Source organism: Toxorhynchites rutilus, chromosome 2 (genome assembly GCF_029784135.1).
Source record: "Toxorhynchites rutilus septentrionalis strain SRP chromosome 2, ASM2978413v1, whole genome shotgun sequence".
NCBI lineage: Eukaryota > Metazoa > Arthropoda > Insecta > Diptera > Culicidae > Toxorhynchites > Toxorhynchites rutilus.
Genome location: NC_073745.1, coordinates 61392560 through 61418617, shown reverse-complemented (window position 1 = coordinate 61418617; position 26058 = coordinate 61392560). Strand labels below are relative to the sequence as shown.

The following is a 26058-nucleotide window of genomic DNA, read 5'->3' as shown; positions in this document are numbered from 1 at the left end:
CACCCCCTCCCTCTTCGAATCGAGCTACATTTTCCCTAACATTAATGCTCGAATCCTTTTTTTAACCTACTTTCCGACCGATGTTCGCAAGTTTGCTGGCGTTCGCATTTTGGCAATGTAGCAAACAAAAAATCGATTACCCCCTTTCCGGCGTTCGACTTCCCTCCCCCGCGCACCAACCCGTTCGAATGCTGGAACTGAAATGGAAAAATTACATTCCTCTATGGGCTGATTTTATTTCGCCATATTTTCTCCCCATCCACGTCATCGTGTGTTCTAACGAGCGTTTTAACTTCCGTCGAGAACAGAAGTTGTAAAATTGTAAACATGCGCCCGCTGCAGTCGGCTGTATCGCCGAGAGTGCATAGTGTCCTGGTCCTGGAGATTCACTATGCCTCTATTGTGCCTTAAGTTGCGGGGGTGGGCAGGAAGCAGGCTCCACGAGTCGAAAGACATTACAGCGACGTTTTACGCGTTTCCATTCTACCCCGATCAGCCGTGCTTGCTCCTTTTCGGAAGCCGCTTCCGTTCCGGCGATGAAGAGAGGGGGCTCTCGAAGCTCCACAAGAGGAGCGGATACAATGCGGGAAAGAGACAGCCTTCTGGCGGCGGTGTGACACTCCATTTCGAATACAGATTGGTGAAGCAATAACAAGATAAAAGCTTATGTAATTTACTTCCTAGAAAAATGGTTTCGATGGGCTGCTGGCTTGAGAGATTCTACATTTCCCATCGTGGTGCGTTTTTTTTTAATATTTTTTTTACCCCACTTCCGCGTAGGCGGTATTATGACGATGTTCTGTCAACGATGCACTTCAGAAAACACAATTTGTGCAGCACTCAGCAGAGCCATCGTGCGAAGCGCGCTATGAGTGCATCTCCGTGATCAGATACGGAATATGAAGAATTATACGTCGCGGTAATGAGCCACTGAAAGTCTGAAAGTACAAAATACATTTTCAATGTGTGGAAATCGGATTTGTGTTGAGGGGTTAGGTAGTGGAATCGAGTTTGGATCAGACCTCCGTAAACGTATTCTTCAATGTAAATTACACATTTAAAATGTTGAAGGATTCAATGCTCCGAAATATCACAACTTTAAAACTGAAAACTTAATAATAATCCACAATGAATACAACGGGACAAGTTTTCATTCTCGAAAATAGAAGGAATAATATGTCGTAGTGAGTTAAAGCATTAATTTGAGTTCCATTGGTTTGGTCATTTTTTCTTTGACATATGCTGTTGCGTGAGCAACAGGAACTTTTCCAATTTTTTGAACCTTTATTCTTCATTCGGTGGTAGGTTAAAAAATCCCTAGAAGTTTAACATAATTCAATAACATGGAATAAAATATAAAATTGAGTTTTCCTACGTTTAGTGTTCCTATTATTCACTATAATTTACACTTTGAATATTTATTCTTAAAACTGCACTATCTTTCTTCTCTTTACTTCAATATGGAAATGAAAGGATCTTCAGTGTAAGAGAGCCTTTAAATCAATTTGAACAATAAATTCAAAGTTTTTGTTCTATACAACATAAATCCTTTAGTTGCGTACAACAATTATCGAGCGCAAGGTTTGTGTGATATCGAGGTCCAATAGTTTGATTCCGAAAAGGCCTTTTCAGATGGCGGTTTGTTGCAACCATTGTTTGTGGATCATATGTCTGTCATTGGTTTGCAACACTCCCCCACGGTACGACGAATCTCGTTCGGCTTACTTATATTCAAACCGACATCTAAAACGGCGATTTTCACGGCCGGCCTCTCCAATATTCCATGTGAAGTTTGAACGGCTGCTCGACGAACCTGACCATCTTTGGAAAACACCACATCCACGACCCGACCCTTGGGCCAACAGTTTCGAGGGAGATTGCTGTCTACTATTAATACGATGTCTCCCTTCTCGATGGGTTTTATCGGCTGGAACCATTTTGTTCTTCGTGTCAAGGTTGGAAGATATTCAGAAATCCACTTCTTCCAAAATTCGTTGGCATAAACTTGGGACATCTTCCAGGATTTCTTCAGCATCGTTGAACTGCCGTCAAAGGGGATCAACGGTTTACTACCATTAGACGAGCCCATTAAAAAGTGGTTAGGAGTCAATGGAAAACAGGATTCATCATCTAACGGTACATGAGTGAGTGGGCGTGAATTAATCATCATTTCCACTTCTATCATCATATTTTGCAGGATCTCATCAGTAGGATGTCGAGGGAACTTCATCTGGTTCAACACCTTTTTAACCGACTGAATCATTCTTTCCCAACAACCTCCAAAGTGCGGTGAAGCTGGCGGATTAAAGGTCCACTTGGTGTCCGGACCCTCGAAGTACTCCATCATCCTCTCTTGGCTAAGTTGTTGTAGGACTGCACGTAATTCGCGGCTAGCGCCAATAAAATTTGTACCACGATCGCTGACGATTTCAATAGGAGATCCTCTACGTGCAATAAAATTCCGCACAGCGAGAATACACGAGTCAGTTGTTAAAGAATGTGCGATCTCGATGTGAATCGCACGGATTGTTAAGCAGGTCAATAATACTCCCCAGCGTTTCTCCACTCTTCGTCCTACTACCACCATGATGGGTCTGAAATAGTCTATTCCAGTGTAGGAAAACGGACGAGTAAATGCTGCAAGTCGAGCTGCTGGAAGATTCCCCATGATGGGTGGTTGAGGATTTGCTCGACGAATTTTGCATAATTGACAATTTCGGCGCACACGATTGTATGCTGATGCGGAATGTAAAATTTCTGTTTGATTTCGTTCATAGCGGTTTCATGGTTGATGTGTTGGTATTTCTGGTGGTAGTCAGCTATCAATAAGTCTGTTACATGATCTCTTTTCGGAAGCAAAATTGGTTGCTTGCAACAGGCGGAAGCGAATGTACATGCATCAATACGACCACGCATGCGAAGAACACCATGTTTGTCTACAACTGGGCTAAGTTTATATAAATTACTTGTTTTTGGAAGTAGGCGTTCACTTGTTTCCGGATTATGCAGTAGCTTCACTTCCTCTGGATATGTTTGTTGTTGCAGCTGTCGGTATAGGAAACGTTCTGCTTCTTGAAACTCGACTTGTGTAAGTGGTCCGATGGTTATTGATTTACGCTTCCTTTTCAGGTGAATGTTTGATACGAAACGAAGAACATATGCGACAACTCGGAGTAAACGCTTCCATTTTGAGAATTCATGCGAATTTATCAACGGCTCATGAAGTGTATGATGCAAAACACACGAACGTAACTCTTCTGTGGTCGTCTCTGTGTCTCTTTTTTCTTGTGGCCATTCGTTTTCGGGCAGCCACAGAAATTCTGGACCACGGAACCATCGATTAGATGGAGAAAACGTTGGAAGTTTTTGCCATTTCGTACCTTCATCAGCTACATTGAATTTCGTTGAGATCCATCTCCAGTTATTCATCGAAGTGCTCTCAAGTAACTCGCTTATCCTGACTGCAACAAATTGACTATACCGCCTATGATCCGATCGAAGCCAACATAAAACATCTCGTGAATCGGTCCAAAAATATCGCTCTGAGATTTCCATCTTATGTGATTCGATTATGCTATTCGAAAGTCGTGCTCCAACTACTGCTGATTGTAGTTCCAGACGTGGGATGGACAAGTATTTAAGAGGCGCTACGCGAGTCTTGGATCCTACTAGCGCACATTCTACAATATCATTTTGTTTGAACCTAAAGTACGCCACTGCTGAGATGCCATTCTCGCTTGCATCTACGAAAATATGGAGCTGGATATGGAGATATGGAGCAGATTCGACCATGGGCAGGATTCTCAGCCAGGTTTTCCATTTCTCATACAGTACTGGTGATATACTATCATCCCACCCGGTCCCAGATCGCCATATTTCCTGCATAAGTATTTTAAGAAACATCAGGAAATTGGCTATAAGGCCGATGGGATCGTAAATGGTCATTAGAGTTTTCAAAACTTCTCTTTTTGTGGGAATTCTGCATCCAGAGAGTAGTTCCATGTCGTGCTTTGCGGAAAGTCGGAAGGTGAAAACATCACTTCGTGTGCACCAATACATTCCGAGGATTTTTTTGGTTGCCATTTCGGTACAAATATTCATGTTCTTTTCTTCAACATGCATGTCTCCTAATGTCGTCAACACCTTATTCGAGTTGGAGAGCCAATTTCGTATCTCAAAACCAGCTTGAGAGTGTATAAATCGTACTTCACGAGCTAGCCTGACTGCTTCTTCTTCTGTTTCAACACTGGTAGAAAGATCATCAACATAATGTTCTTTTATGATACATTCGGATGCTCTAGGATATCGGAGTTGGAATCTCTCAGCATTTAAATTTTTTATAAATTGTGCGGAGCTAGGTGAGCATGTCGCTCCAAATGTCATTACTCTCATGACATATTCATCTGGATTGCGAGTTGCATCACCGTCTCTCCAGAGGAACCGTTGACTTTGCTGATCGTTTTCATTGATGAGAACCTGGTGGAACATTTCTCGAATGTCGCCTGTTAGGGCGATACGGAATTCTCTGAATTTGTACAGTACTGACAGCAGTGAGTTAAGCTGGTCGGGACCGGTTAATAGTAATGAGTTGAGTGAAACTCCTCTATAAGATGCAGCTGCGTCCCAAACGATTCGTATTTTTCCCGGTTTGTTCGGGTTTACTACGGGGAAAATCGGCAAATACCAGATTCGCGGGTGATTTATCCTAATTTCATGCGGATCTAGTTTACGAATGTAACCCTTTTGTTCATATTCTTTTATTTTCGATTTCATTATTTCTGCTAATTCATTGTCTCGCTTCATTCTTTTTTCCAGGCAGTTCAGACGTTTCAACGCCATTGATTTGTTATTTGGTAGTTTTGCATCGTCATATCGCCAAAGAAGACCTGTCTCGTAACGGTAATCCTTCAATTGTGTTTGAGATGAGAGTAATTCTAGAGCTCGTTCAATGTCTTTTGATAGAATCGGATCGTTGTATTTGGAAATCCCGAGACTATCAATGGAAAAATACATTTTTAGTTCTTCATTCATGTTTTCATCTGCTTCTTTGTTGCACTCACATACTCGAACTCCGTGGTATGCTGTATAGTGAGCATTAAGCGATCCACAGCCGATTGCACATGGACCCAAGATGCACCACCCAAGTCGGGTTTTTGCTGCAACAGGTTCATTTGTGTTACCTTCTCGACTATTGATTGCATGCCCCAAATAGCAATTATTGATACCAATAAGAATTCTAGGGCAAACGTTTTCATATGACTTTATAGGTAAGCCATTGAGGTAATCGTATTTATCTGTTAATTCACGTATTAATAAAGACTGCGATGGAAGCGATAGACTTTTGACAGTGTGAACTTCAGAAAGCATAAATTCTCGTTGATTATTCACTTCAGATATTTTGACGGAGAGTTTCATCGATTCTTTTTCGTATCGGTGTTGCCCTGCAGTCCAGTTGAGGCACAAAGGATGTGGTGAGCCTTCGAGTTGTAATTCATCCATCAGACTATGCTCCATGAGCGTTGATGACGAACCATCGTCGAGAAATGCATACGTTTCTATTGATTTATTCCGTCCGTGAACCATCACGGGAATATATTTAAAAAGAATCTTGCCTGTAAATTCCATATGAGTGTTACAGCTTTCGGTATTGTTTTGATACATCATGTTTCTATTTATGCCTGCTTGGCTGTATCTAACATCGTCATGCAACAAAGTGTTGTGCATGAAGGTGCAACCATTTCTGCCACAGGGTGTTTTTACACCACACGCTCCAAAGTGCCTCCGCAAACATTTACGACAAAGTCTATGTTCTTTGATTATGAACCATCGATCCGTAACAGTCATTGCCTGAAACCGTCTACAATTTTGGAGGGCTTCGCATGCCCCCATACACGCGGGACACTTTTTAGGGCCAATCTGTTGTGATTTTGGTTGCATCTCTTCGAAATCTGTTGTGTTATTTATGCCCTCGGAATGCACGTTAAAAAAATTACTCTCTTTCCGTACACGGCGTTCTGTATTTGAGGGACAGTATGTTGGCGTCACTGTTACAGTACAAGCTGCTTCAACTAATTTCCCCAGCCAATCTCCGAAGCATGATAATGTAATAGAAGTCTGCGTTAATCGGTGCATTGCCCAATTCAATTTTATAGACGGGGGTAATCTGTCTACAAGTTCCTGAAGCAGGGCTACATTACATAAATATTCATCGAGGCCGCATGCTTTTATGGTGGCACAAACGTTTTGAACAGCCACACCAAATTCGATAAGTGTGTTCAATTTCTCTGCTTTGGGCGGCGGCATTTCCCGAATCTTCTCAACTAGTGAATGAACTATTATTTCAGGTCTACCAAATAATGTACGCAGAGTAACAATCACGCCTGCTAGGCCAGACGGGTGAAGTAGTCGGTATCGTACTGCATCAAGAGCTTTTCCACGTAAGCAGCGCTGAAGACGAAGCAAATTCTCTTCATCACTAAAGCCACACATTCTTGTTGAACTTTCAAAACTTGCGATGAAAAGTGGCCATTCTTCTGGATTTCCGGAAAAAGTAGGTAAATCTCTTGCTACCGCCTGGCGTGCCGCTAACTGACTTCGGCTAAGCTCGATACCTGAACTAGTTAGTAAAAAGTTGTTAAAGTCCATTTCGTTCCAATTCTGCATTGTTCTGAATTCTGCCACATTCGGGGGAGGCCTACTTGCTTCCGCTGTTGGAATTGCTGCTCCTTCACGCCTACGCTGTAACAGCGCCATACGCTCTTCGATGTGTCTTTTCTCTAACGATTGCTTCTCTTCTAGAAGCTTTAGTTCTTGCTCGAGTAATTTTTCGGATTGGTCAGGCACCATAGTTGAACAGGCTTTAGGAATTGCACCTGTTAATCTAGCGTTACGTTGCCCAACATTATTCTGCATCTGTTCAACCTTCGCATTCAATTCAATTTCAAGATTATTTCTTTGTTGCAGTACTTTTTCAAACGCTCGTTGTTGTTCATTCAATCTCAAGTGTAACGATTCAATTTGCTTCACAAGCTGATTATTACATTCGGTTTGTTGCATTTGTGTGGCAGCGGAAACACCGGCGATTGGCGTAGAAGCTCCGACTGGGATTTGAGCTCTGGGTGCTGTACACTTGTCACAACTCCAATCACGGTCCTGGATGCTCTGATTAACGTTCACACACTCGAAATGAAACCACAGCCCACACTCATCACATGCCACCATCCGACTGTTATCAGGGGATTTACAAATTGAACAACTCTTCTCCACGGGAATAATTGGCTCGCCTCTGTTGGACATGTTCAACGGAAATAGTTTACGATCGCGTAAACGGATTTTTTAAAATGTTGCGTGAGCAACAGGAACTTTTCCAATTTTTTGAACCTTTATTCTTTATTCGGTGGTAGGTTAAAAAATCCCTAGAAGTTTAACATAATTCAATAACATGGAATAAAATATAAAATTGAGTTTTCCTACGTTTAGTGTTCCTATTATTCACTATAATTTACACTTTGAATATTTATTCTTAAAACTGCACTATCTTTCTTCTCTTTACTTCAATATGGAAATGAAAGGATCTTCAGTGTAAGAGCGCCTTTAAATCAATTTGAACAATAAATTCAAAGTTTTTGTTCTATACAACATAAATCCTTTAGTTGCGTACAACAATTATCGAGCGCAAGGTTTGTGTGATATCGAGGTCCAATAGTTTGATTCCGAAAAGGCCTTTTCAGATGGCGGTTTGTTGCAACCATTGTTTGTGGATCATATGTCTGTCATTGGTTTGCAACATATGCGGTTACATGTGGAACCCTAGCTTTATAATCACCAATTCATTTTTAACTGCGAATCGTGAGGTAATCCAGAAAATCGCAAGGAATTTAAAATAAAAATTGCAGACTCTATTATATAGACTCTATTATATGTGATTCGATTATATACAATTTTGGACTCGATAATATACAGTTTGGATTTTTTTTAAGAGAAATGTAATCTTTCAACGTTAAGGTGTAATTTAAGTGGCTATTACATGTACAGTGGGGTACAAATCGTGATTTTTGAAGATTTTGCTTGAATTTTCACCAGGAACTGTTTATATCGATATTGCAGTCAAATTAAGAAAGATAGAAGTTGGGTGTCAAAGAACAAATCTCCTTCTAAATGCAGCCATTCTCGAGATATTTCAAAAAATATATTTCTAATCTATGTATATAAAAAAGGATTTTTGTCTGTCTGTCTGTCTGTCTCACTGTTTGATTAACATGGATTCGGAAACTACTGAACCGATCGACATGAAAATTGGTATGTAGGGGTTTTGGGGTCGGGGAAAATTCTTATGATTGTTCGAGACCCCTCCCCTCTTTAAGGGGGGCTGCCATACAAATGAAACACACATTTCTACATTATTCGAGAATTAATCAAGCAAATGAAACCAACCTTGGCAAGTGAACGTTTTAGAGTGCAATAAATGATTCTATGATGGTTCGGCACTCTTCCCCTCTCTCTAAGAGGAGGCTGCCATACAAATGAAACACAAATTTCTGCATAACTCGAGAACTAATAAAGCAAATGGAATTTGGGATGTGAGGGTTTTTGGGTACGAGAAATGTTTCTATGATGGTATGAAACCCCTCCCTGCTCTGGAATGGAGAGGGGGAGAGGAGGTAAAAATAATACACATATTCCAACCAAACATGACAATTTAAAATTTTCGAAAAATTGTGAAGGAAAATGGGAAAATTCGAAAAATTCAATTCGCATGTGTTCTACAATTACATATTGACGAGCGTTGTTAGTACATTTGATGTTTGCGGTAACGGAATTGATCTTCGTTCGAAAGTGGAAATGGATTTTAATGTGATAAAACGTACATCTATATCGTTCTCTATCTGTGTAAAAAAATGGATCGCTAAATGTGTTGATAAGAGCAAAACTCGAGAAAGGAATTGTCCGATTTAGGTCTGTTTTCAATCTATCATATTTTCTTTATCAAACATTTATTCCATGTAACGGAGAAACATGTTATTTGCAAGTGGATGAAAAATTTTTGACGAGAATTGTGTCTGAAAATAATTTGATATTATAATGTCGAGTTTTGGTGGAAGTACTGAAATTTTATAGTAAAAAATAATGTTAAAGGGTAGATCAGAAGATCAATCAATGAACAATTTTGCGATTGGACCCACGAACGTGCGCTTAGTAAGAAAACGTGGATGTGATTACGAAAAATAAATTTTGGGCGGCGCGAAGTTTGCCGGTCATTATGGTAAAAATATATATTTAGGAGTTATGTTGAAAAACATTTGAAGACATGTGGGTTAATACAGAACGTAGCGTTATTAAAAAATCATCTTTATTCTTATACAAACTAACATAATATATATATGTTGCACAATCAAAACACGACCAATTTTCAAAGTAGAATTAAAATTCAAATAGCACAAATATACCTCGTTGATTCAACCGGTCGTTATGAGTACAAAAATATTTAACTTGTTTATGTTGTGCCTAGATTGTACCTGAAGATACCTGCAAGATACCTCTGCATATGTCTATAAAGTTACTCAGATTCAAACATCGTTCATCAGTCGAACAATATTTCTTATAGAGTGAATAAAAGTATGGACTGCAACAAAATTTTCTCGTAATGTAGACCGTTTTCGAAAAACGGTAAGAAATTTTCATGTGAAAAACGCTTCTTAACCGTGTCAGTGATTGAGAAACTTAAGTAATAGGATGCAATATCATATTAGATACATCTTTAAAAATTTGCACTCCAATAAAATCCCTGCTGACGTTTTACCCATTGAACCTCCTATGAAGAATTCAAAGACGTAGTTTTACGTCAATTTTTTTTCTGCTAACACTAGAGCTTATTGCAGTATGCAGTAACAACAGTTTTTGTCAATTTTGTCAAATCCATGCAAAAAATCTTTTTTTTCTAATATCTCTGATATTGAAAGATCCTATAGCAACTCCGAACGCTTATTGCACAGTAATTTTTTGATTCATTGACGATATTTTTGTATCAATCGATTTGAGCACTCGCACAATTCGTTACAATGAATAAACTTATATATTTTCTGCCATTCCATGCTAAACCGATATAGTGGTTCTCAGATTTTCGTCAAAAGTGATCATTTTGTTCTTTATCGCAAAACATTAGACCCGTATTTTTTATTAGGGTGTCCATTTCCATTTTAGGGTGATTCGAAAAATTATTTTTTTTATCAAAAATAACTTTTTTCGAAAATTCAGAACATTCAAACCACTGAATCGATTTAGATGATTGATAAAGGGCGGACTCAATTATATAAAGTTTCTGATTCCTTTTCACTGTATATAATCGAATCTTGTATATAATCGTGTCAAAAAAAATTTTTTTTTGGTTTTTTTTGCATGATTTTTTTATTTTTTTAATATAAAAGAGAAATTTGATTTTTGATTTATCCCCTTAAAGTCAGAAAACACCTTTCTCACATAAAATAAAAAAGTAAAAAAAAACATTTTAATATAAATAAAATCGTGGGTATATGATGAAACAACTAACTGTGGAAATATATGAAAATGGAAATCCGACGTGCCCACGATTTTGTTTTAGTCTCATCATTGCCCTAGATCAATGAAGGAAGGGATGTGATAACTACTAACTGCTACTTGCCTAATTATTTCTAGCTTTTAGTACATTAAACATTTTTTTACTTTTTCATTTTCTAGTTTTTAGTACATTATCTGTATGATTACAATAAAACCATTCAATTTTTTTTGAATTCTTACCTAATTTTCTTCGGAATATTTTGGTGATGTACTGTATTCTATTAGTCAAATCATTTCATTCGATACCGATATTGAGGGGATAACAAAAAACACACACCTTTTTGAATTTATGTTGTTCATAATGTAGTGTGTTTTCCAAGTCAAGCCATTTAGCCATTTTTTAGCGGCGGCCAAATTGAATTTCTAAATTTTAATAAATTTGGGACAACCCTACAAACACACAAACATACATACAAACAGGTCAAGTTGAATGAAACCGTTTAAAAAAATAATTGGCTATTTCATTACAACGGCTATCTTGGATTTGAATTTTTCATAAATAACTGTTATCTACTGGTCAATCCCCTTCACTTGCTACCCATTTTGATGAGGTTTTTTTTGGAGAAAATATGTAATTCGCCATTTTGTGGTGGCGGCCAGTTTTGTATTTTCATTTTTTTATAAATAACTGTGTTTTATTAGTCAAACCCTTTCGTTTGATATCCATATTGATGGAGTTTTGAGAAAATATGTAATACGCCATTTTGTGGTGGCGACCATTCTGTATTTGCATTTCTCATGTAAAACTGTGTTCTTTTAGTCAAGTCCCTTTCATTCGATACCCATATTGATGGGGTTTAGAGAAAATATGTAATCCGCCATTTTGTGGCGGCCATATTAGAATTGGATTTTTTATAAATAACTGTGATCCACTAGTCAATATTTTTCATTTGATACCGATATCGATGGGATTTTGGGACAATGTATAATCCGCCATTTTGTGGTGGCGGCCATTTTGTATTTGCATTCCTCAGGAATATCTGTGTTCTATAAGTCAAGCCCTTTCATTTGATACCCATATTGATGGGATTTGGGAAAAACCCATATTGATTGGGGTTTGAGAAAAAATATAATCCGCCATCTTCTGGCGGCCGCCATGTTGGATTTTTAAAATCATGAAATACGCAGTTTTAGAATGACTGCAGAGACAAATGTGTGTTCCAAATTTCAGATCAATCGGTCAACAGGAAGGGGTTCAAATTTCTATTAATGTGGTAAAGAGGTACAGACAAAATCGCGATTTTTACCCCACTGTACATGTTATAGCCATTTAAATTTCACCTTAACGTTGAAAGGTTACATTTGTTCTTGAAATAAGTCATATTTGAAATATGAAACAATATATTTTTATGTACTGTATATAATCGAGTCCAAAATTGTATATAATCGAATCACATATAATCGAGTCTGTAGATAATCAGGTCCGACCTGTATGTCAAATTGAAGCCAATGAGCTAGCCTTTTATTAAAAAATATTCTACTTGCGAAAAAATTGGATTTTTTTTTCATGTTCAATTATTGTATTTGTTTTTTTTTTATAATTTACATGGTCTCGGAACCAAGGGAGCCATATTTTTCATATTTTTTCTTGAAAGCTTAGATTTTTCTATATAACATATCCAAAATTCAGAGAGACGGTATTTTTACGCTTTGTGTATAAAGCAAAAAAATATCTGGATAAATTCATCGTCTAATGGTCTATATTGCATCATTTATCGTGAAAACGATTTTGCGTAATATGCGGTAAAAATCCTTTAAACTTTTCGTTACATGCCACATTTTTAATTTCGGAAGTTTCTCGTAGGACTGTGATCGTTCAGAACACTTGGTTATTTTAAATGTAATTCTTTTCATTGTTCAGAAATCTGTTAGTTTAACTCTTTTGTAACTCTAAATAGTAGCCCTGAAAAGGGCCGATTTTTGTATGTACTCATAACCTTCAAACGGTTTGTAACGAACAAAGAAAGGCAATAATCTTCTGGCAGGAAGTTCAACTGTCTAACTGAAAATGATTAATGAATATCAGTGGGACACATAACAGGGTGGAATGGTAGAGAAAGTATATGTGAATGGGTAAACAAAAAAAAATATATCGTCATTGATTACATTGAATATGAAATTTATGGGGAAGAAACGAAAAAACAAGTTGATAATACTCACGATTTCGTGATATTTTGAGGTAAAATACACATGAAATAATGAAGTTGCTTTATTTCTAATGAATAGCTATGGTATTGTGATTTCGAGAGCAGTAGCCTTTTCGGTGAAATAATGTTTGTTTGCAAACACTATCACAATCAACTCGTATAGGTTCTACTGCTCAATCTATCATAGAAGGAATTGAGTCATTGGGAATTATGAATATGAGTCATGAAGATTATTAATATTTCATTTCGTTTCATTTTTGTGATGCGATGTAATGCCGATCTCAAAAAATCCTCGCATGATAATCGCTGCCTCCTCCTAATTAATGAACGATCACTGTATGGATGACTCTTTTCTCGTTGCTTTGATGAAATCTTGCATGAAGATTGAATGGTGCATGAAATCTTGCATCTGATTACTTTAATATCTTGCTGATTTGTTAGATAGAACGAACGAATTTTGTGTTACATACAACTTTCATGGGAACGAAGTGGAAGAAAGAACACATAATACATTATTTACCTTCGCATCCGCTCGCAAAACATACCTCTTTTATTTGTTAAATTGCTCACTTGTTCCATTATTTCCACTATTGATGTCTCAGGCGAAAAACAATTCTGGATAAAATTGCCGTCTAATGAAATATAATATAACATATATCGTAAGAACGATTCTGCGTAATATGCATATGAAAACTCTTAATAAACGTTACATTTTTCGTAGAGTGACCCCCCTATATAGAAAGACGTAGTCCTACGTCAAAAATAAATATCACTTGACTGGTATCGTGGATATATGATAAACATGTTCTGTAGTGTGAGAAACAGTGCCACAAATTATCAAAAATTATTCACGAATGAAGGAATTAGATTTTTCCCAGTATCGGATGAATTCTCTTCTGTTGAAACTCAACACCATATCTGTTATAATTAGTATAACACAAGAGTCGAGACGCATGAGCTTTGTCTGGTATATTGATCGAAAACAGCATAAACGAATTTCGAAAAGCCTGCATTCAGGCACTTCCATTACTGTCAATAATTTCAGGTGATTATCACGAACGTTAAGTTGATCTTCATCGCTTGCAGTGATTTTTTTTATTGAAAACGTGTCACCCACTGCACATATAAATGGTGGTGTATGTCATTTCCGGGCAATCGTGAGTAGATTCATCAAACGTAGCAAGAGTTATTCTATACATTCTATTGCCGAACTCGCCAAAAACAAGAATTTAGTGTGATGGATTGCCATCCTTTACCATTAATCGATTTTACTCTCAATTGGTGACGTTGAATTTTATGCTTTGATTTTCACTAACACGCAATGATCTTCTTTTTCGACCTTACGAATACCATGACGAAAAGGAAGGTGCAAATGCAAAATGAACTTCATGGCAAGCTGATGTTGATGTTCATTCCACTGGGGTTCATTGACAGTCTTATTCCATATTTATCGACTCTCGCTTGAGCAGTAGGTTATCAATACAAGGAAGGCAGCCATTCGCTGAATTTGAATGTCGTGAACGTGAATATTTTCAGCACTGGTGAGAAATACACAATACCTTTCCCAGTGGCGTCGACCCGGGTGCAAAAGCTTTATTATATTTTTGAGGTTTTGGAAAACAAATTTCAACAGATGCAAGCGGTGTTTTTCTTAAACCTGTCGGTATTCCCCCAGTGATTTAATAATTTCATGTTATTTGCCAAAAATGTTTGTTCGCGCATCAGTCTGCGGATTGTTCTATTTGAGTTGCCTATGTCGTTGTGTTAACAGTCCAATTTAAATCAGTGTTCACGCGTTTAGACTATCTCTCTGTCATCATCGTTGGTTTGTGTCAGTAATGGAGTGAACAAATAATAATACCTAACAATCAAACTAAAATGTTCTTTTCTGAGCTACCAAATAATTATCCAAGAGTTTAATAATGGAAATTTTCAAAAATATCAACAATCAAAATAGCCTAATGTAATCCTACGTCAACTATGCAGTCGTGTCTCGGACACGATTTTTTTCCCCAAAATTCGATTTGTCCTCGCAGTAGTCCTCTATAATGAAATACCGTGAAACAACCATCCAATATATCAATATATCCAAACATCCAATATAACAAGCGAAAACACATTTATAAGTTCCAGACTTCTGGAATGATTGTCCGTTGAAATATTAATCGGAATATGCAAAATTCATTCTGCAAAATGAGTAAACTTATTCTATTTAGCTATCATAAGAGGTTAATCACCAAGGCGGATGAGAAAATTCAAGCGTTGAGCTATCAGGGGATGGCTACCGCATCCCACAGTCGCATTTGCTGGCAATCAGTGGAGATTTTCCTCTTCTGCACGTTGGAAACGAGTAACAATCAGTCAATCGCAGCATCCGTTGCCTCGTCCGATATGAATGATGGTTGCCTCCTTCCGAATGCTCTGAATGAAAATTTATGAATAACATCATCCAATAGAAGACTGTTAATACTCCGTGCGATGGATACTTTCTCAGGGGAAAATCAATTTCGCGTCGATATTTCTCGGCGTCACAGTTCGAGCGCAGATCAATCAAAACCAATGAACTGAGATGAGGGATTGGAAATGAATGATCGAGTTGGAATAAATCAAGATGATGTGATGCGATGAACTCTTTTATTCGCTTTCGCGCTATGGCACTGGCGAAACGAGGACATATTTTAAAACGGATGAATGGTCAATGTCACCAATTGTTGGTCACGATATTTCCAATTATTTATTGGTTTATTATTACTGTGCGGAGTATCCCGCAAAGTTCTAAAATGCGACCATAATGATTGCCAGATTGAGCTGTTCCGAAAATAATGACAATATCTATCTCATTGTGGAATTGTCGAACAGCGCAAGTGAGCACTCGAGCCCAATTACGCAATTCGCTCGTTCATCCGAGGAAATCATATTTGTTTTCGGATTTGCTCCTCATCATTTCTAACGAGCGGAGCAGCAGTCAATTCCTAATCGGTGGCTGGGGATGGGGGTAGGGGTACAATTGCCACTCGTGAGTATAAATACGCTTAATGCATTTGCATTTAAATTACGACGGGTGGGCGTGGCTTCGTGCGCATTGTTCTAATTGGATTCTAAAGTGCCCTTCATTAGCACACAGCAATCGCTGGTCCATCTAAGCTCACTATTCAGCGGCCGAGCCATCCGAGCCAATGCGACCATCGAAACAGTGGCGGGAAGTTTGCAGTTTGTTGCAATTGTTGCATGTCTTTTCCTAAGCCGACGGTCCGATCCTGGGAAACTGCAGCGGTCGGCAAAACCGTGTACAGAGAGCGCACTGCTTGATAAGCATCTATTTGATAGCGGCGGAAAGCACGATACAGTTGAAGTGGCACTTGGATTTTAATGAAAAATAATAGTGGAAATGAATTTATTCACAGGAGAGAGGGCAATATTGGAGGCATATCGCAGGCGCTTCCATCACGAGTCGATTTCGGAAATGTTTTGGGCGGTCTAACAGAAACAATTTAAATTTCAAAAGAACCATTTCACCATTTATTCACAACGCAGCACACATTTCCAAATCAAATGCTTTCCACGTCAGCACCCGATGACGTCGTTCCATTTCGGTTTGTCGCCTCCGTGGGGCTGCAGATTACCATCGGTATCCACTCCTGGACTACTCCCCGAATCCAGTTTCCAAATCCGGTACCATTTTGTTTCTGAACGCAGAAGAACTGCATCGAGAAGGGTTTACTGCTATCAGACGTTGATATAGCGAGAGCCACTGTAGCCATTAAAACCACGATTATCACCAATGATTTCATTGTTTGCTGATTTATTTATTTTTTTTTGTATTCTTTTTGTATTTATTTTTTTGTGTTCCAACCACACAATGCACAAACATTAAAACGTAGACGTTCTCGACGAAGTAAGGTTCATAACTGTTTGATGAACTGTCGAGTGTACGGCGCAAGTGCATTGACGTTGCAGCGTAGAAAAGTTTCCCAGCTAATTATCGTCTAAATTGATTGAAACAATTGGATACGAGACGAGAAAGAATCTGATTCCGGGTGGAAAATATATTGCATTATTAGGTTGAACATTATTTGATATTTTGCGTGCATGATTAGAGGAACAATTTAACGCCACCGAAATAGGATTCCAATCAAAATATGAATTGAAATTGATACACGCTTCTCGTTATTTCCTAATGTATTATAATATGGTTTTATCGACTCTTATGGCAACTTTTCACGATGCTAGCGTCTGCAAGTCGTATGATAAGGATTTTCCGTTGATTCTAGTTTTTTTTTGACATGAAAATAGTGTTTTCGAAAAAAAATGGTTGAAGCAAAATGACAAAAAAATTGTAATTGCATAAAACGTCAAGATTAACTGTTATCTCCAAAAAAAAATCTGGCGCTTGGTCGTTTTTTCAGTTTCCGTTTTGTGAAAAGCCTATTTTTGACAAAAAAAAATATTGATATAACTGTAAATCTCGTCGTGTCAAAAGAGTCGACAGAACCATATGAAATTTGAAGACACTAGGCATCCATTTTTGACGTAGGACTACGTCTAACCGGAAGATATAGGGGGTGAAATGGAAATCTAGGCACTGAACAAGTAGGAAAAAATGCAAGATTTGGAACGCTTATAACTCGAGCATTTCTCAATAGATCGCAAAGGTTTTCTCATCAATTGATAGGAAATATATCTACGCATCTATGATAACGAATAACATTTCATTTTTCTTGAGATAAATAATTGAATAATTGTAGAATATCAAGCATTGTCTAAATGCACTATGTGCCCATTTTTGATTGGTCCATTTTGTGCTCCTCAAATCGTACCGACCAAAACGGGCAACCACAGCAGCAGCGAAATACAATGAAGCACGATTGGAAAGGAAAAAGAAAAAAATGAACGAAACATTGGTCGCAGTCTCACACATGCGTAATTCTCGAGCCAGCCAGTCAGCTTAAAAATCCCCGCTCCGCTGCCGTAACGATCATTCTTTGTGTGGACACCGACTGGACAACATCGTTGCTGGACGAGCTGGACGGCGAGGGATCGAGTGCCTTTCTCAAGGCAAGAGGGCGGAGGTGGTAGCGCTGGAGTAGAGTAATAGAGTAGAGTAGAGTTTTCAAAGGGCCTTTCTCAAGGCTAGAGACGAATGAACTGCAAAAGTTTAAAGTCCCTATAATACAATACCTTCCTTCCTTCCTTCCGTAACGATAATTCTCATTCAAACCGTACACCACATCGATTCGCATCACATCACATCATCAAACTAACACAAGCAGCCATGTCTGGACATGGCAAAGGAGGAAAAGTGAAAGGAAAGGCAAAATCCCGCTCGAACCGTGTTGGACTGCAGTTTCCCGTAGGTGTATTCGCCAATTGGCCAGCCAAGGGTAGCTAGGCCGAGCGCGTTAGTATCAGTGCACCAGTCCACCTAGCAGCCGTTATAGAGTTTCGGCTGCCGAAGTGATCGAGTTGGCTGGCAAAACTGCTCGCGCTTTGGTTCGGTGGACATCAAGACCTCAACAGGCAGACGCAGAAGAAAAAAAATTTGTTGTTTATACAAACTGCTTTGGTGGCAAATCCAGAACAAGGCGGCATCGAGGGTGTTCGAAATGGCTTTTTTTTCAAAACCACGAGTACTAAGTTTTCTAAATTGGAACCATTCCATAAAACACGGCGCTTATCAGGGCCATTAAACCTTTCAAAAAAGAGTTTACGAAATACAGTTCAATGCTTTCTAAAACAATATCCACAATAATAATAAAACACAAATTGATTTTTTCATAATCCTGTTTTTCAGGATATGATGAGTATGAGAATTTGGCAGTTGTTCTGAGCTTATTGATGGTTGGGGACTTTTCCGATTATTCAATTTTCACCAATTCTTAAATTGTTTCCAGATTGAAAACTTATTCGACATTTAGCTAATTGGACGGTCATGTAATGCGACATATTTAGTTGGACATTTTTGTAAACATAGAGTGCAGGGTCCAAACTATGACCCCACATTGAAAGTCGACACTGTCGAGTTTTTTTTTTTTTTTATGTTTCAATGTCAAGTTTATTTCTTCGAAAATATTTATGTCATCGTTTTTGTCAATATTAATTTTGTCATCGCAAATGCAAAATTCAATTACAGGTTAAAATCGCCTCCAATGCGACACTGAGCGGTGCTTCGGCACGTCGCATTAAATGTAATTTACTGTACAACATGTCACAAGCTGGATGGGAAGAAATTTTCCAACTGTGAAATATGTGGCGAGTGGTAAACGCAATCGCATACAGGAAGGTTTAGCCGAACAAGATGGGGATATCGAATAATAACAGAACAATAAACTCTTTAGATTAAAGTACATCAGTGTGGTTGTATGGCATCGTTTCACATCACAATATACCTAATAGCGGTTATAGAATTTCGGCCGCCGGAATGCTCGAGTTGGCTTGCAAAGCTGCTCACGACAATAAGAAAACCCGTCTACAGAACAGAGCACATTCGGTTCGGTGGCAACAACTAGTTTCAGCGAGTGGCAAACGCAATCGCAAAACGGCAGCAGGTAGGAGAAGGAAAAAAATTGTTTATACAGACTGCTTTGGTGGCAAAACCAGCCACCGTAAAACACCGGCGCTTTTCAGGGCCATTAAACCTTTCAAAGAAGACTTATTAAAAGTTTTCACAATACCAAAGCATTCTAAAGTGACATAATATGACATATAATATAAACTGATTGATCATTCAGTTTTCACAAACCCATGCATGGTTTCCGAATTAAAAGTGGCTTCAATTTACAACACATTGTATGCAGGATGGCATTCACGAATTTTCTCGGTAGCAACAACTGCTTTCTTTGGTTGATAACTGATGTTGAAAATTGACTGACGTTACATCTGCATTGTATAGAAACATAACTAAGGAGCAACATGATGAGCTATGTATTTCCTGCTGCTCTGTTCTTATTTTAAAGGACTTTAATCCTGTGTTAATTTACTGTTGGTTTTTCAGAACGCTTATAGCACGTTTAATTCTCGACAGATCGTAGAGTTCGTCTCCAATACCTCAGTTCTTTTTCATTTCTACGAGGGTCACTATTTATATTTCGGGAATTGGCAACACTGATGTCATGTGAGTCCATCTGACGGTTCCATCGTAAAGTTTGACATTTTTGACGATATACGAAGTCAGAACATTTTGTCATACGGACGCTATTTGTTTATTTTATATTTAGTTGAAAGTTTGGTCTCGGCAAAAAAATGGAACTGAATCGTGAACATTTTCGTGCGATGATTTTTTACGACTTTCGACGTGGATTATGACAACAAGAGTGCGTCAATCAACTTAATTTGACTTTTGGCGATGAAGCTCCATCAAAAACCACTGTGTAGCGCTGGTATAGTGAATTCAATCGTGGTCGTAGTTCGCTGTCCGACGAGTTTCGTGAAGGTCGTCCAAAACCGACTGTAGTGCCAGAAAACATCGATGCTGTGCACGAAATGATTAAGCAAGATCGTCATGTAACCTATTGTGAGATTGAGGCATCCTTAAGCATTAGTTCCACCAGCATATATGCGATTTTACATGAACACTTAGTTGTGCGAAAATTATGTTCACGTTGGATCCCACATAATTTGACAATCGCTAAAAAAAAAGGCTCGTGTCGATTGGAATAAATGCTTTGAAAATTGGTTTAATCTTAGAGGCGAATGAACTGCAAAGTTTAAAACCTCTTAAAAACAAAGAAGATAAGATTGGTTTAAGCGCATGCAAAAGTGTATCGATCATCGTGGAGAGTACTTTGAAAAACAATAAAAATATATTCGCAGCTTAACTATTTGTTTTTGTTCCTATTCCCGAAATATAAATAGTGACCCTCGTATTTACTTTGTTTGCGGAGATACAAATCTTACAATTCATTCGTCTACGAAACCACAGTTTAAGGTACGGTAATGTGCTGAATAGTGAAATATATGATATTGAATGAGCTGATGACCACCTATGCATTCCCTATCACAGCCATCATTTTGATTGTACGATATGTGCATACGCCAAAAGAAGCCCGGCGTTGAACATTTAATAAGTACAAAGCCTTCAGAAAAAAATCAAGAATCAACTATGAGATAGTGAGAAAAAATTGAGAAAGTTGGTAAAAAAAAGCAAAAACACAACACAAAAGGTTCTTTTCAGAACCGCCAACATGTTCATAAAGAGTAAACAGTAAACTAATCCATTTTTCAGGTAGATAGGTCGGTATTCACGTAGGAGAAGGAAATAAAACAATATATTTTAAATATATATTTAGCAAAAGCTGTCCCCTTTGTATCGCCATTCTTTGTGTGGACACCGACTGGACAACATCGTTGCTGGACGAGCTGGACGGCGAGGGATCGAGTGCCTTTCTCAAGGCAAGAGGGCGGAGGTGGTAGCGCTGGAGTAAAGTAGAGTAGAGTTTTCAAAGGGCCTTTCTCAAGGCTAGAGACGAATGAACTGCAAAAGTTTAAAGTCTCTATAATACAATACCTTCCTTCCCTTTGTATAGTCCTACGTCACTCCGGTTATGTCCCCGACATTATCCACCCGTCTTTTTTTTTTGAAAACCCCCATTTCCGGTGATTTTTAGGTTTTCTAAAACTCAAATTTTAACGTCTGCGACACTAGTAAATGAAGTCCGATTGAGCTAATATTTTGCATTGTGTATTTTGTCGCGTAAATCAACATTCCGAAGTTCGATTTAAAAAAATCGAGATGATCGTTTTCATTGGCCCCCAAAGGCTACGTACGTTTGCCTCGTATTACGAAAAATACTAAGTCCCAGAATGTCGATTTTTGACAAAAAAAGTTTTTTTTCGAGATGACAGTAGATCTCAACGTTTTTTGCAATTTTAAGACATTTGGCATAATTTTTTTATTTCGAAAACACCACCCTTGGGTGATTTTTCGATTTTCAAAAAAACTTAAACTTTGACTGCTTTGCGCCACACTCCATGAACACGTTGAGCCCCGCGTCGGTCTCTAGGGGCCGATGTTGAGCTTTTTGGTAGGAAAGCGCTTACTGACTAGAACTGATAGTTACAAAACAAGAAAATAAAAATATATACGGATTTTTTCAGAACGTTTTAAAAAATGTGATTACTTTGTAGTCGAATTTCTGACTTTTTTCTATTTAGGCAATAAGTCAGCCTTTGGGTGCTGGGACCGACACTGATATTGTGTAAACGCTCTTGATGCGGGCTGAATGGAGAGCGAAGCAAAAAAAAAGTCACAGGAGGGTCGTGTCCGAGACACGACCGCATAAATGACGTAGGATTCCGTTAGGCTATCTGTTGATTTTGGATATGTTTGAAGAATTACATCGTAAAACTCTTTGATAATGATTTAGGAATTACCGTTTTATTTAGTTGTTGGGTATATTTTGTTCACTCCACCAGTGTTTACCGAGTGATGATGGCAGAAGGATGGTAAACATTCGTTGGATGGTGCGTATCAGATAAAAGATGCCGGAGTGGAACGAGATATGATAAAAACTGCCCTTTGTGATCCTAGACGAGATGGCTCCTGTGTTATGTATGGATGAAATAAATAAAAAAAAACTCACCAATGTAACATAAGATAATTACCAATACCGAACACAATTATCAATTTTTCTTTGATATAGAAAAAACTTATTTGAAATGGAAAAGGTAATTTTCCTTTATATTTTTTACTTTCTGAGTGTTTATCCAACCCAATGCGAATTTTAACTGGACAACAACACTATATGTAGATCATATGGGAAATCACTTTCTCTAATATTTCTTCACTTTTCCATTTTTTCTAGCCGTATTAACTTTCCTTGGGTGAAAATGAACACTACAAGCTTAAACGTAACGACCCGTTCTCGAGCGGGAACAAACCTTGGTTTTTATTTATCAAAATTGAAATAGATCGTTTCATATATCAAGTCATTTTCAACACAACACAATAATTTCATACTCACACTTGTGCTCAATTTTCCACAATGAACGATTGAAATTGAAATATGAAATTTCACGAAGCAGCCAACATTCAAGTTCCAAATTAATATGCATATATTTGCAATGTCGATTTCCCTAGACACCTTGATTTGAAATCTCTGTTAAGGAACACATTTCGGTGGGAAAAAAGCTCCCCCTACTTTCATGTATTGCAATATCGATTTCCCCCAGGCAGCTTGGTTTTGATGTCTCTGTTAGGGAATACATTTCGGTAGGAACAAAAGCTCCCATTTCATTCATGTATTTGCAATGTCAATTTCCCCCAGGCAGCTTGGTTTTGATGTCTCTGTTAGGGACCCGCCGCATGTGTCGTCAATTTCGGCCGATCAAAAGTGGGTATTTCCTTTGGGATAGGGGTTGAGATTTTTCAATTGTTCGATAGTTAATTTCATGAAAAATATTATTTTCTTCAATATAAAAAATTGTTATGGAGTGCCGAAATCGATTGACGCAAAAATCTCATCAATCCATCATGAAATGACTGAGCAATAAGCGTTAGAAATTGGACAATTTTCACGATGTGCTCGATTTTCGATTTTTAATTTGTACCCCAATATGTTCCCGAAATACGTAATCCTACGTCAAAATCGAGCCTCAACGTGTTAGGGAACCGCGGGTAAGACGGACAGTGGGGGTATAATGGACAGGTCGTTGATGTGTATAGTTACATTATGAATTTCAAATTTCTGTTGATGGGAACCCCTTCTACATGCTATTCTATAATATTTAAACCATCCTATGACAATGAATACTGATAAAAAGTGGAATAGAGAAACAAAAACCGAAAACCCGATGTAATTTTTGCGGCTTCGATATTCAGCATTTTGAGCGGTTTAATTGCAAAATTGAATTCGCTGATGGTTACATTCCGGTTTGTGAGTTGACAGAGAAACGATATTAGGTATGTACGGAACAGTAAGTTCATTCGTTCCATTTCAGTTTCTGGACGCACGAACACTGAGAGAGAGCGAAATTATTCCTCTCGCGAGCGATAAACTTCTACGCTTCGTATATTATTGACCTGTCCATATTCCCCCCGCTACATGTCCATAAAAATGTTCTACTTTTCGGCTTGTTTTAATTTTAGTAAAAAACATGGAAAAACACATTTTTATAAAACACTAACTGACCCGGCAAACTTCGTCCCGCCCAGAATTTGTTTTTTGTTATCAATACCTTCAAACATTCTCGTTTTCTTACTATGAGCAAGTTCATGGGTCCAATTGCAGAACTGTTCATTGATTGATCTTCTAACCGACCTCATTGAATTCACCTTTTACTATAAAATTCCTAGTATTTCTAACAAAACTCATCATTATAATATCAGATTATTTTCAGACACAATTCTCGTTCAAGATTTTTCAACCCCTTGAAAATAACATGTTCCTCCGTTACATTTTCATCTTCTTTGTTTCTAAGAGGCTTTAAACGTTGCAGTTCATTCGCCTCTACCTCCGTTACATGGAATAAATGTTTTATACAGAAAATATGATAGAATAAAGGCAGGCCTAAATCGAACAATTCCTTCCTCGAGTTCTGCTCTCATCAACACATTCGGCGATACTTTTTTATTGGTATAGATAGGAGAAGATATAGGAGTGCGTTTCATCGTGCGTAGAACATATGGGAATTAAATTTTTCGAATTTTCCCTTCTTCCTTCAGAGTTTTCGGAAAATTTTCAATTGTCATGTTTGGTTGGAATATTTTTGGTTGAAATATGTGTAATATTTTTATGGGACCTCCTCTTCATTTCCGATGAGGGAGGGGTGTCATACCGTCATAGAAATATTTCTTATACCCAAAAACCCTCACATCCCAAATTGTGCTTGATTAGTTCTCGAGTTATGCAGAAGTTTGTGTTTGTGTGCCCCCCGTAATTTGTGTTTCATTTGTATGACAGCCCCCCCTTAGAGAGGGGGTGGAGTGTTCAACCACCATAGAAACATTTATTGTACCCCAATCCTCCATATGTCTAATTTAGTTCCATTTGCTTGATTAGTTCTCGATTTATGCAGAAATTTTTGTTTCATTTGTTGTATGGTAGTCCCCCCTTAGAGAGGGGGGTGGAGAGTCTAACTATCATAGAAACATTTATTGCACCCTAAAAGCTCAATATGTCTGATTTGGTTTCATTTGCTCGATTAATTCTCGTGCAATGCAGAAATTTGTGTTTCATTTGTATGGCAGCCCCCCCTAAGAGAGGGGGGAGAAGTATCTTACCACCATAAAAACATTTATTGCACCCTAAAACCTCAATATGTCTAATTTGGTTTCATTTACTTGATTAATTCTCGCGTAACTTTTGAAAAGGTCCTAAGTAACAAATGTAAACAAATCGAGTTAATGGATGCATACTATTAGTGCTCAATCATTGAACGCATTGCGAAAACAACCGTTCAAGTATCTATCCTTTTCACCTTTTTATTACCGATAAAAAAAATGTCCAATGTACAGATTCGAATTTTAAGCACTCAACTATTATTTCGGACGCCTCTTTCCTCTGACGCTCGATACGTCCGAAGTAACAAAGCAATCGAAACAACAGTCTAACCATCATAGAATCATTTTTTGCATCCTAAAACCTCCGAATTTCGTTTCGTTTGCTTGATGAATTCTCGAGTAATGTAGAAATTTGTGTTTAATTTGTATGGCAGCCCCCCCCCCCCTTATAGAGGGGAGAGGGGTCTCAAACTGACGCAAAAACCTTCCCTGGCCCCAAAAACCCCCAAAATACAAATTATTATTATTATTATTATTGGATTATAGGCTGTAATCCCGTTACCCTTCTTAAAATTAACATGAAAACACATTTAAAACACATTCACAAAATACAAATTTCTACGTCGATCGGTTCAGTAGTTTCCGAGTCTATAAAACAGACAGACAGACAGAAATCCATTTTTAAATATATAGATTCGGCCAATTATTTCTAAAATCAGTATATTGAACTGTAAGAAACTGCTTTTATGTTTTGGAGTTTCCAAAGATACAATTCTCGCGTAACTTTTGAAAAGGTCCTAAGTAACAAATGTAAACAAATCGAGTTAATGGATATACACTATTAGTTCTCAATCATGCATTGAGAAAACAATCGTTCAAGTATCTACTGTTCCGAATAATATTTCGGACACTTAAGTCATATGATGCAGAAAACATATCTAAACTTTATGCACAGGTATTACTTGGTAGATATTTTTAATAAATTAGTTCAATATGCTTTCAAGCTTTCTACTTTGGTACCTATTTGATTGAAAACATAATAAAATCATCGAATACAATGCTTTTCAAATGAAGCAAATAAGAATCAAACCTGGGACACTT

The 26058-nt window shown here is 37.9% G+C and overlaps 2 protein-coding genes across 10 annotated transcripts in view; one reads left to right on the top strand and one right to left on the bottom strand.

Annotated features, from left to right (window-relative positions):
- The window catches only part of LOC129765789 (uncharacterized), a 35250-nt gene extending 27954 nt beyond the window's left edge, over window positions 1-7296 (bottom strand). The window contains 2 exon segments of the mRNA XM_055766217.1: window positions 1726-2604; window positions 6699-7296. Coding sequence (XP_055622192.1) covers window positions 1726-2604; window positions 6699-7296 — 1477 coding nt within the window.
- LOC129771049 (whirlin) overlaps window positions 1-26058 on the top strand; it is a 550739-nt gene that overhangs the window by 177129 nt on the left and 347552 nt on the right. The gene's annotated exons all lie outside the window — the stretch shown is intronic.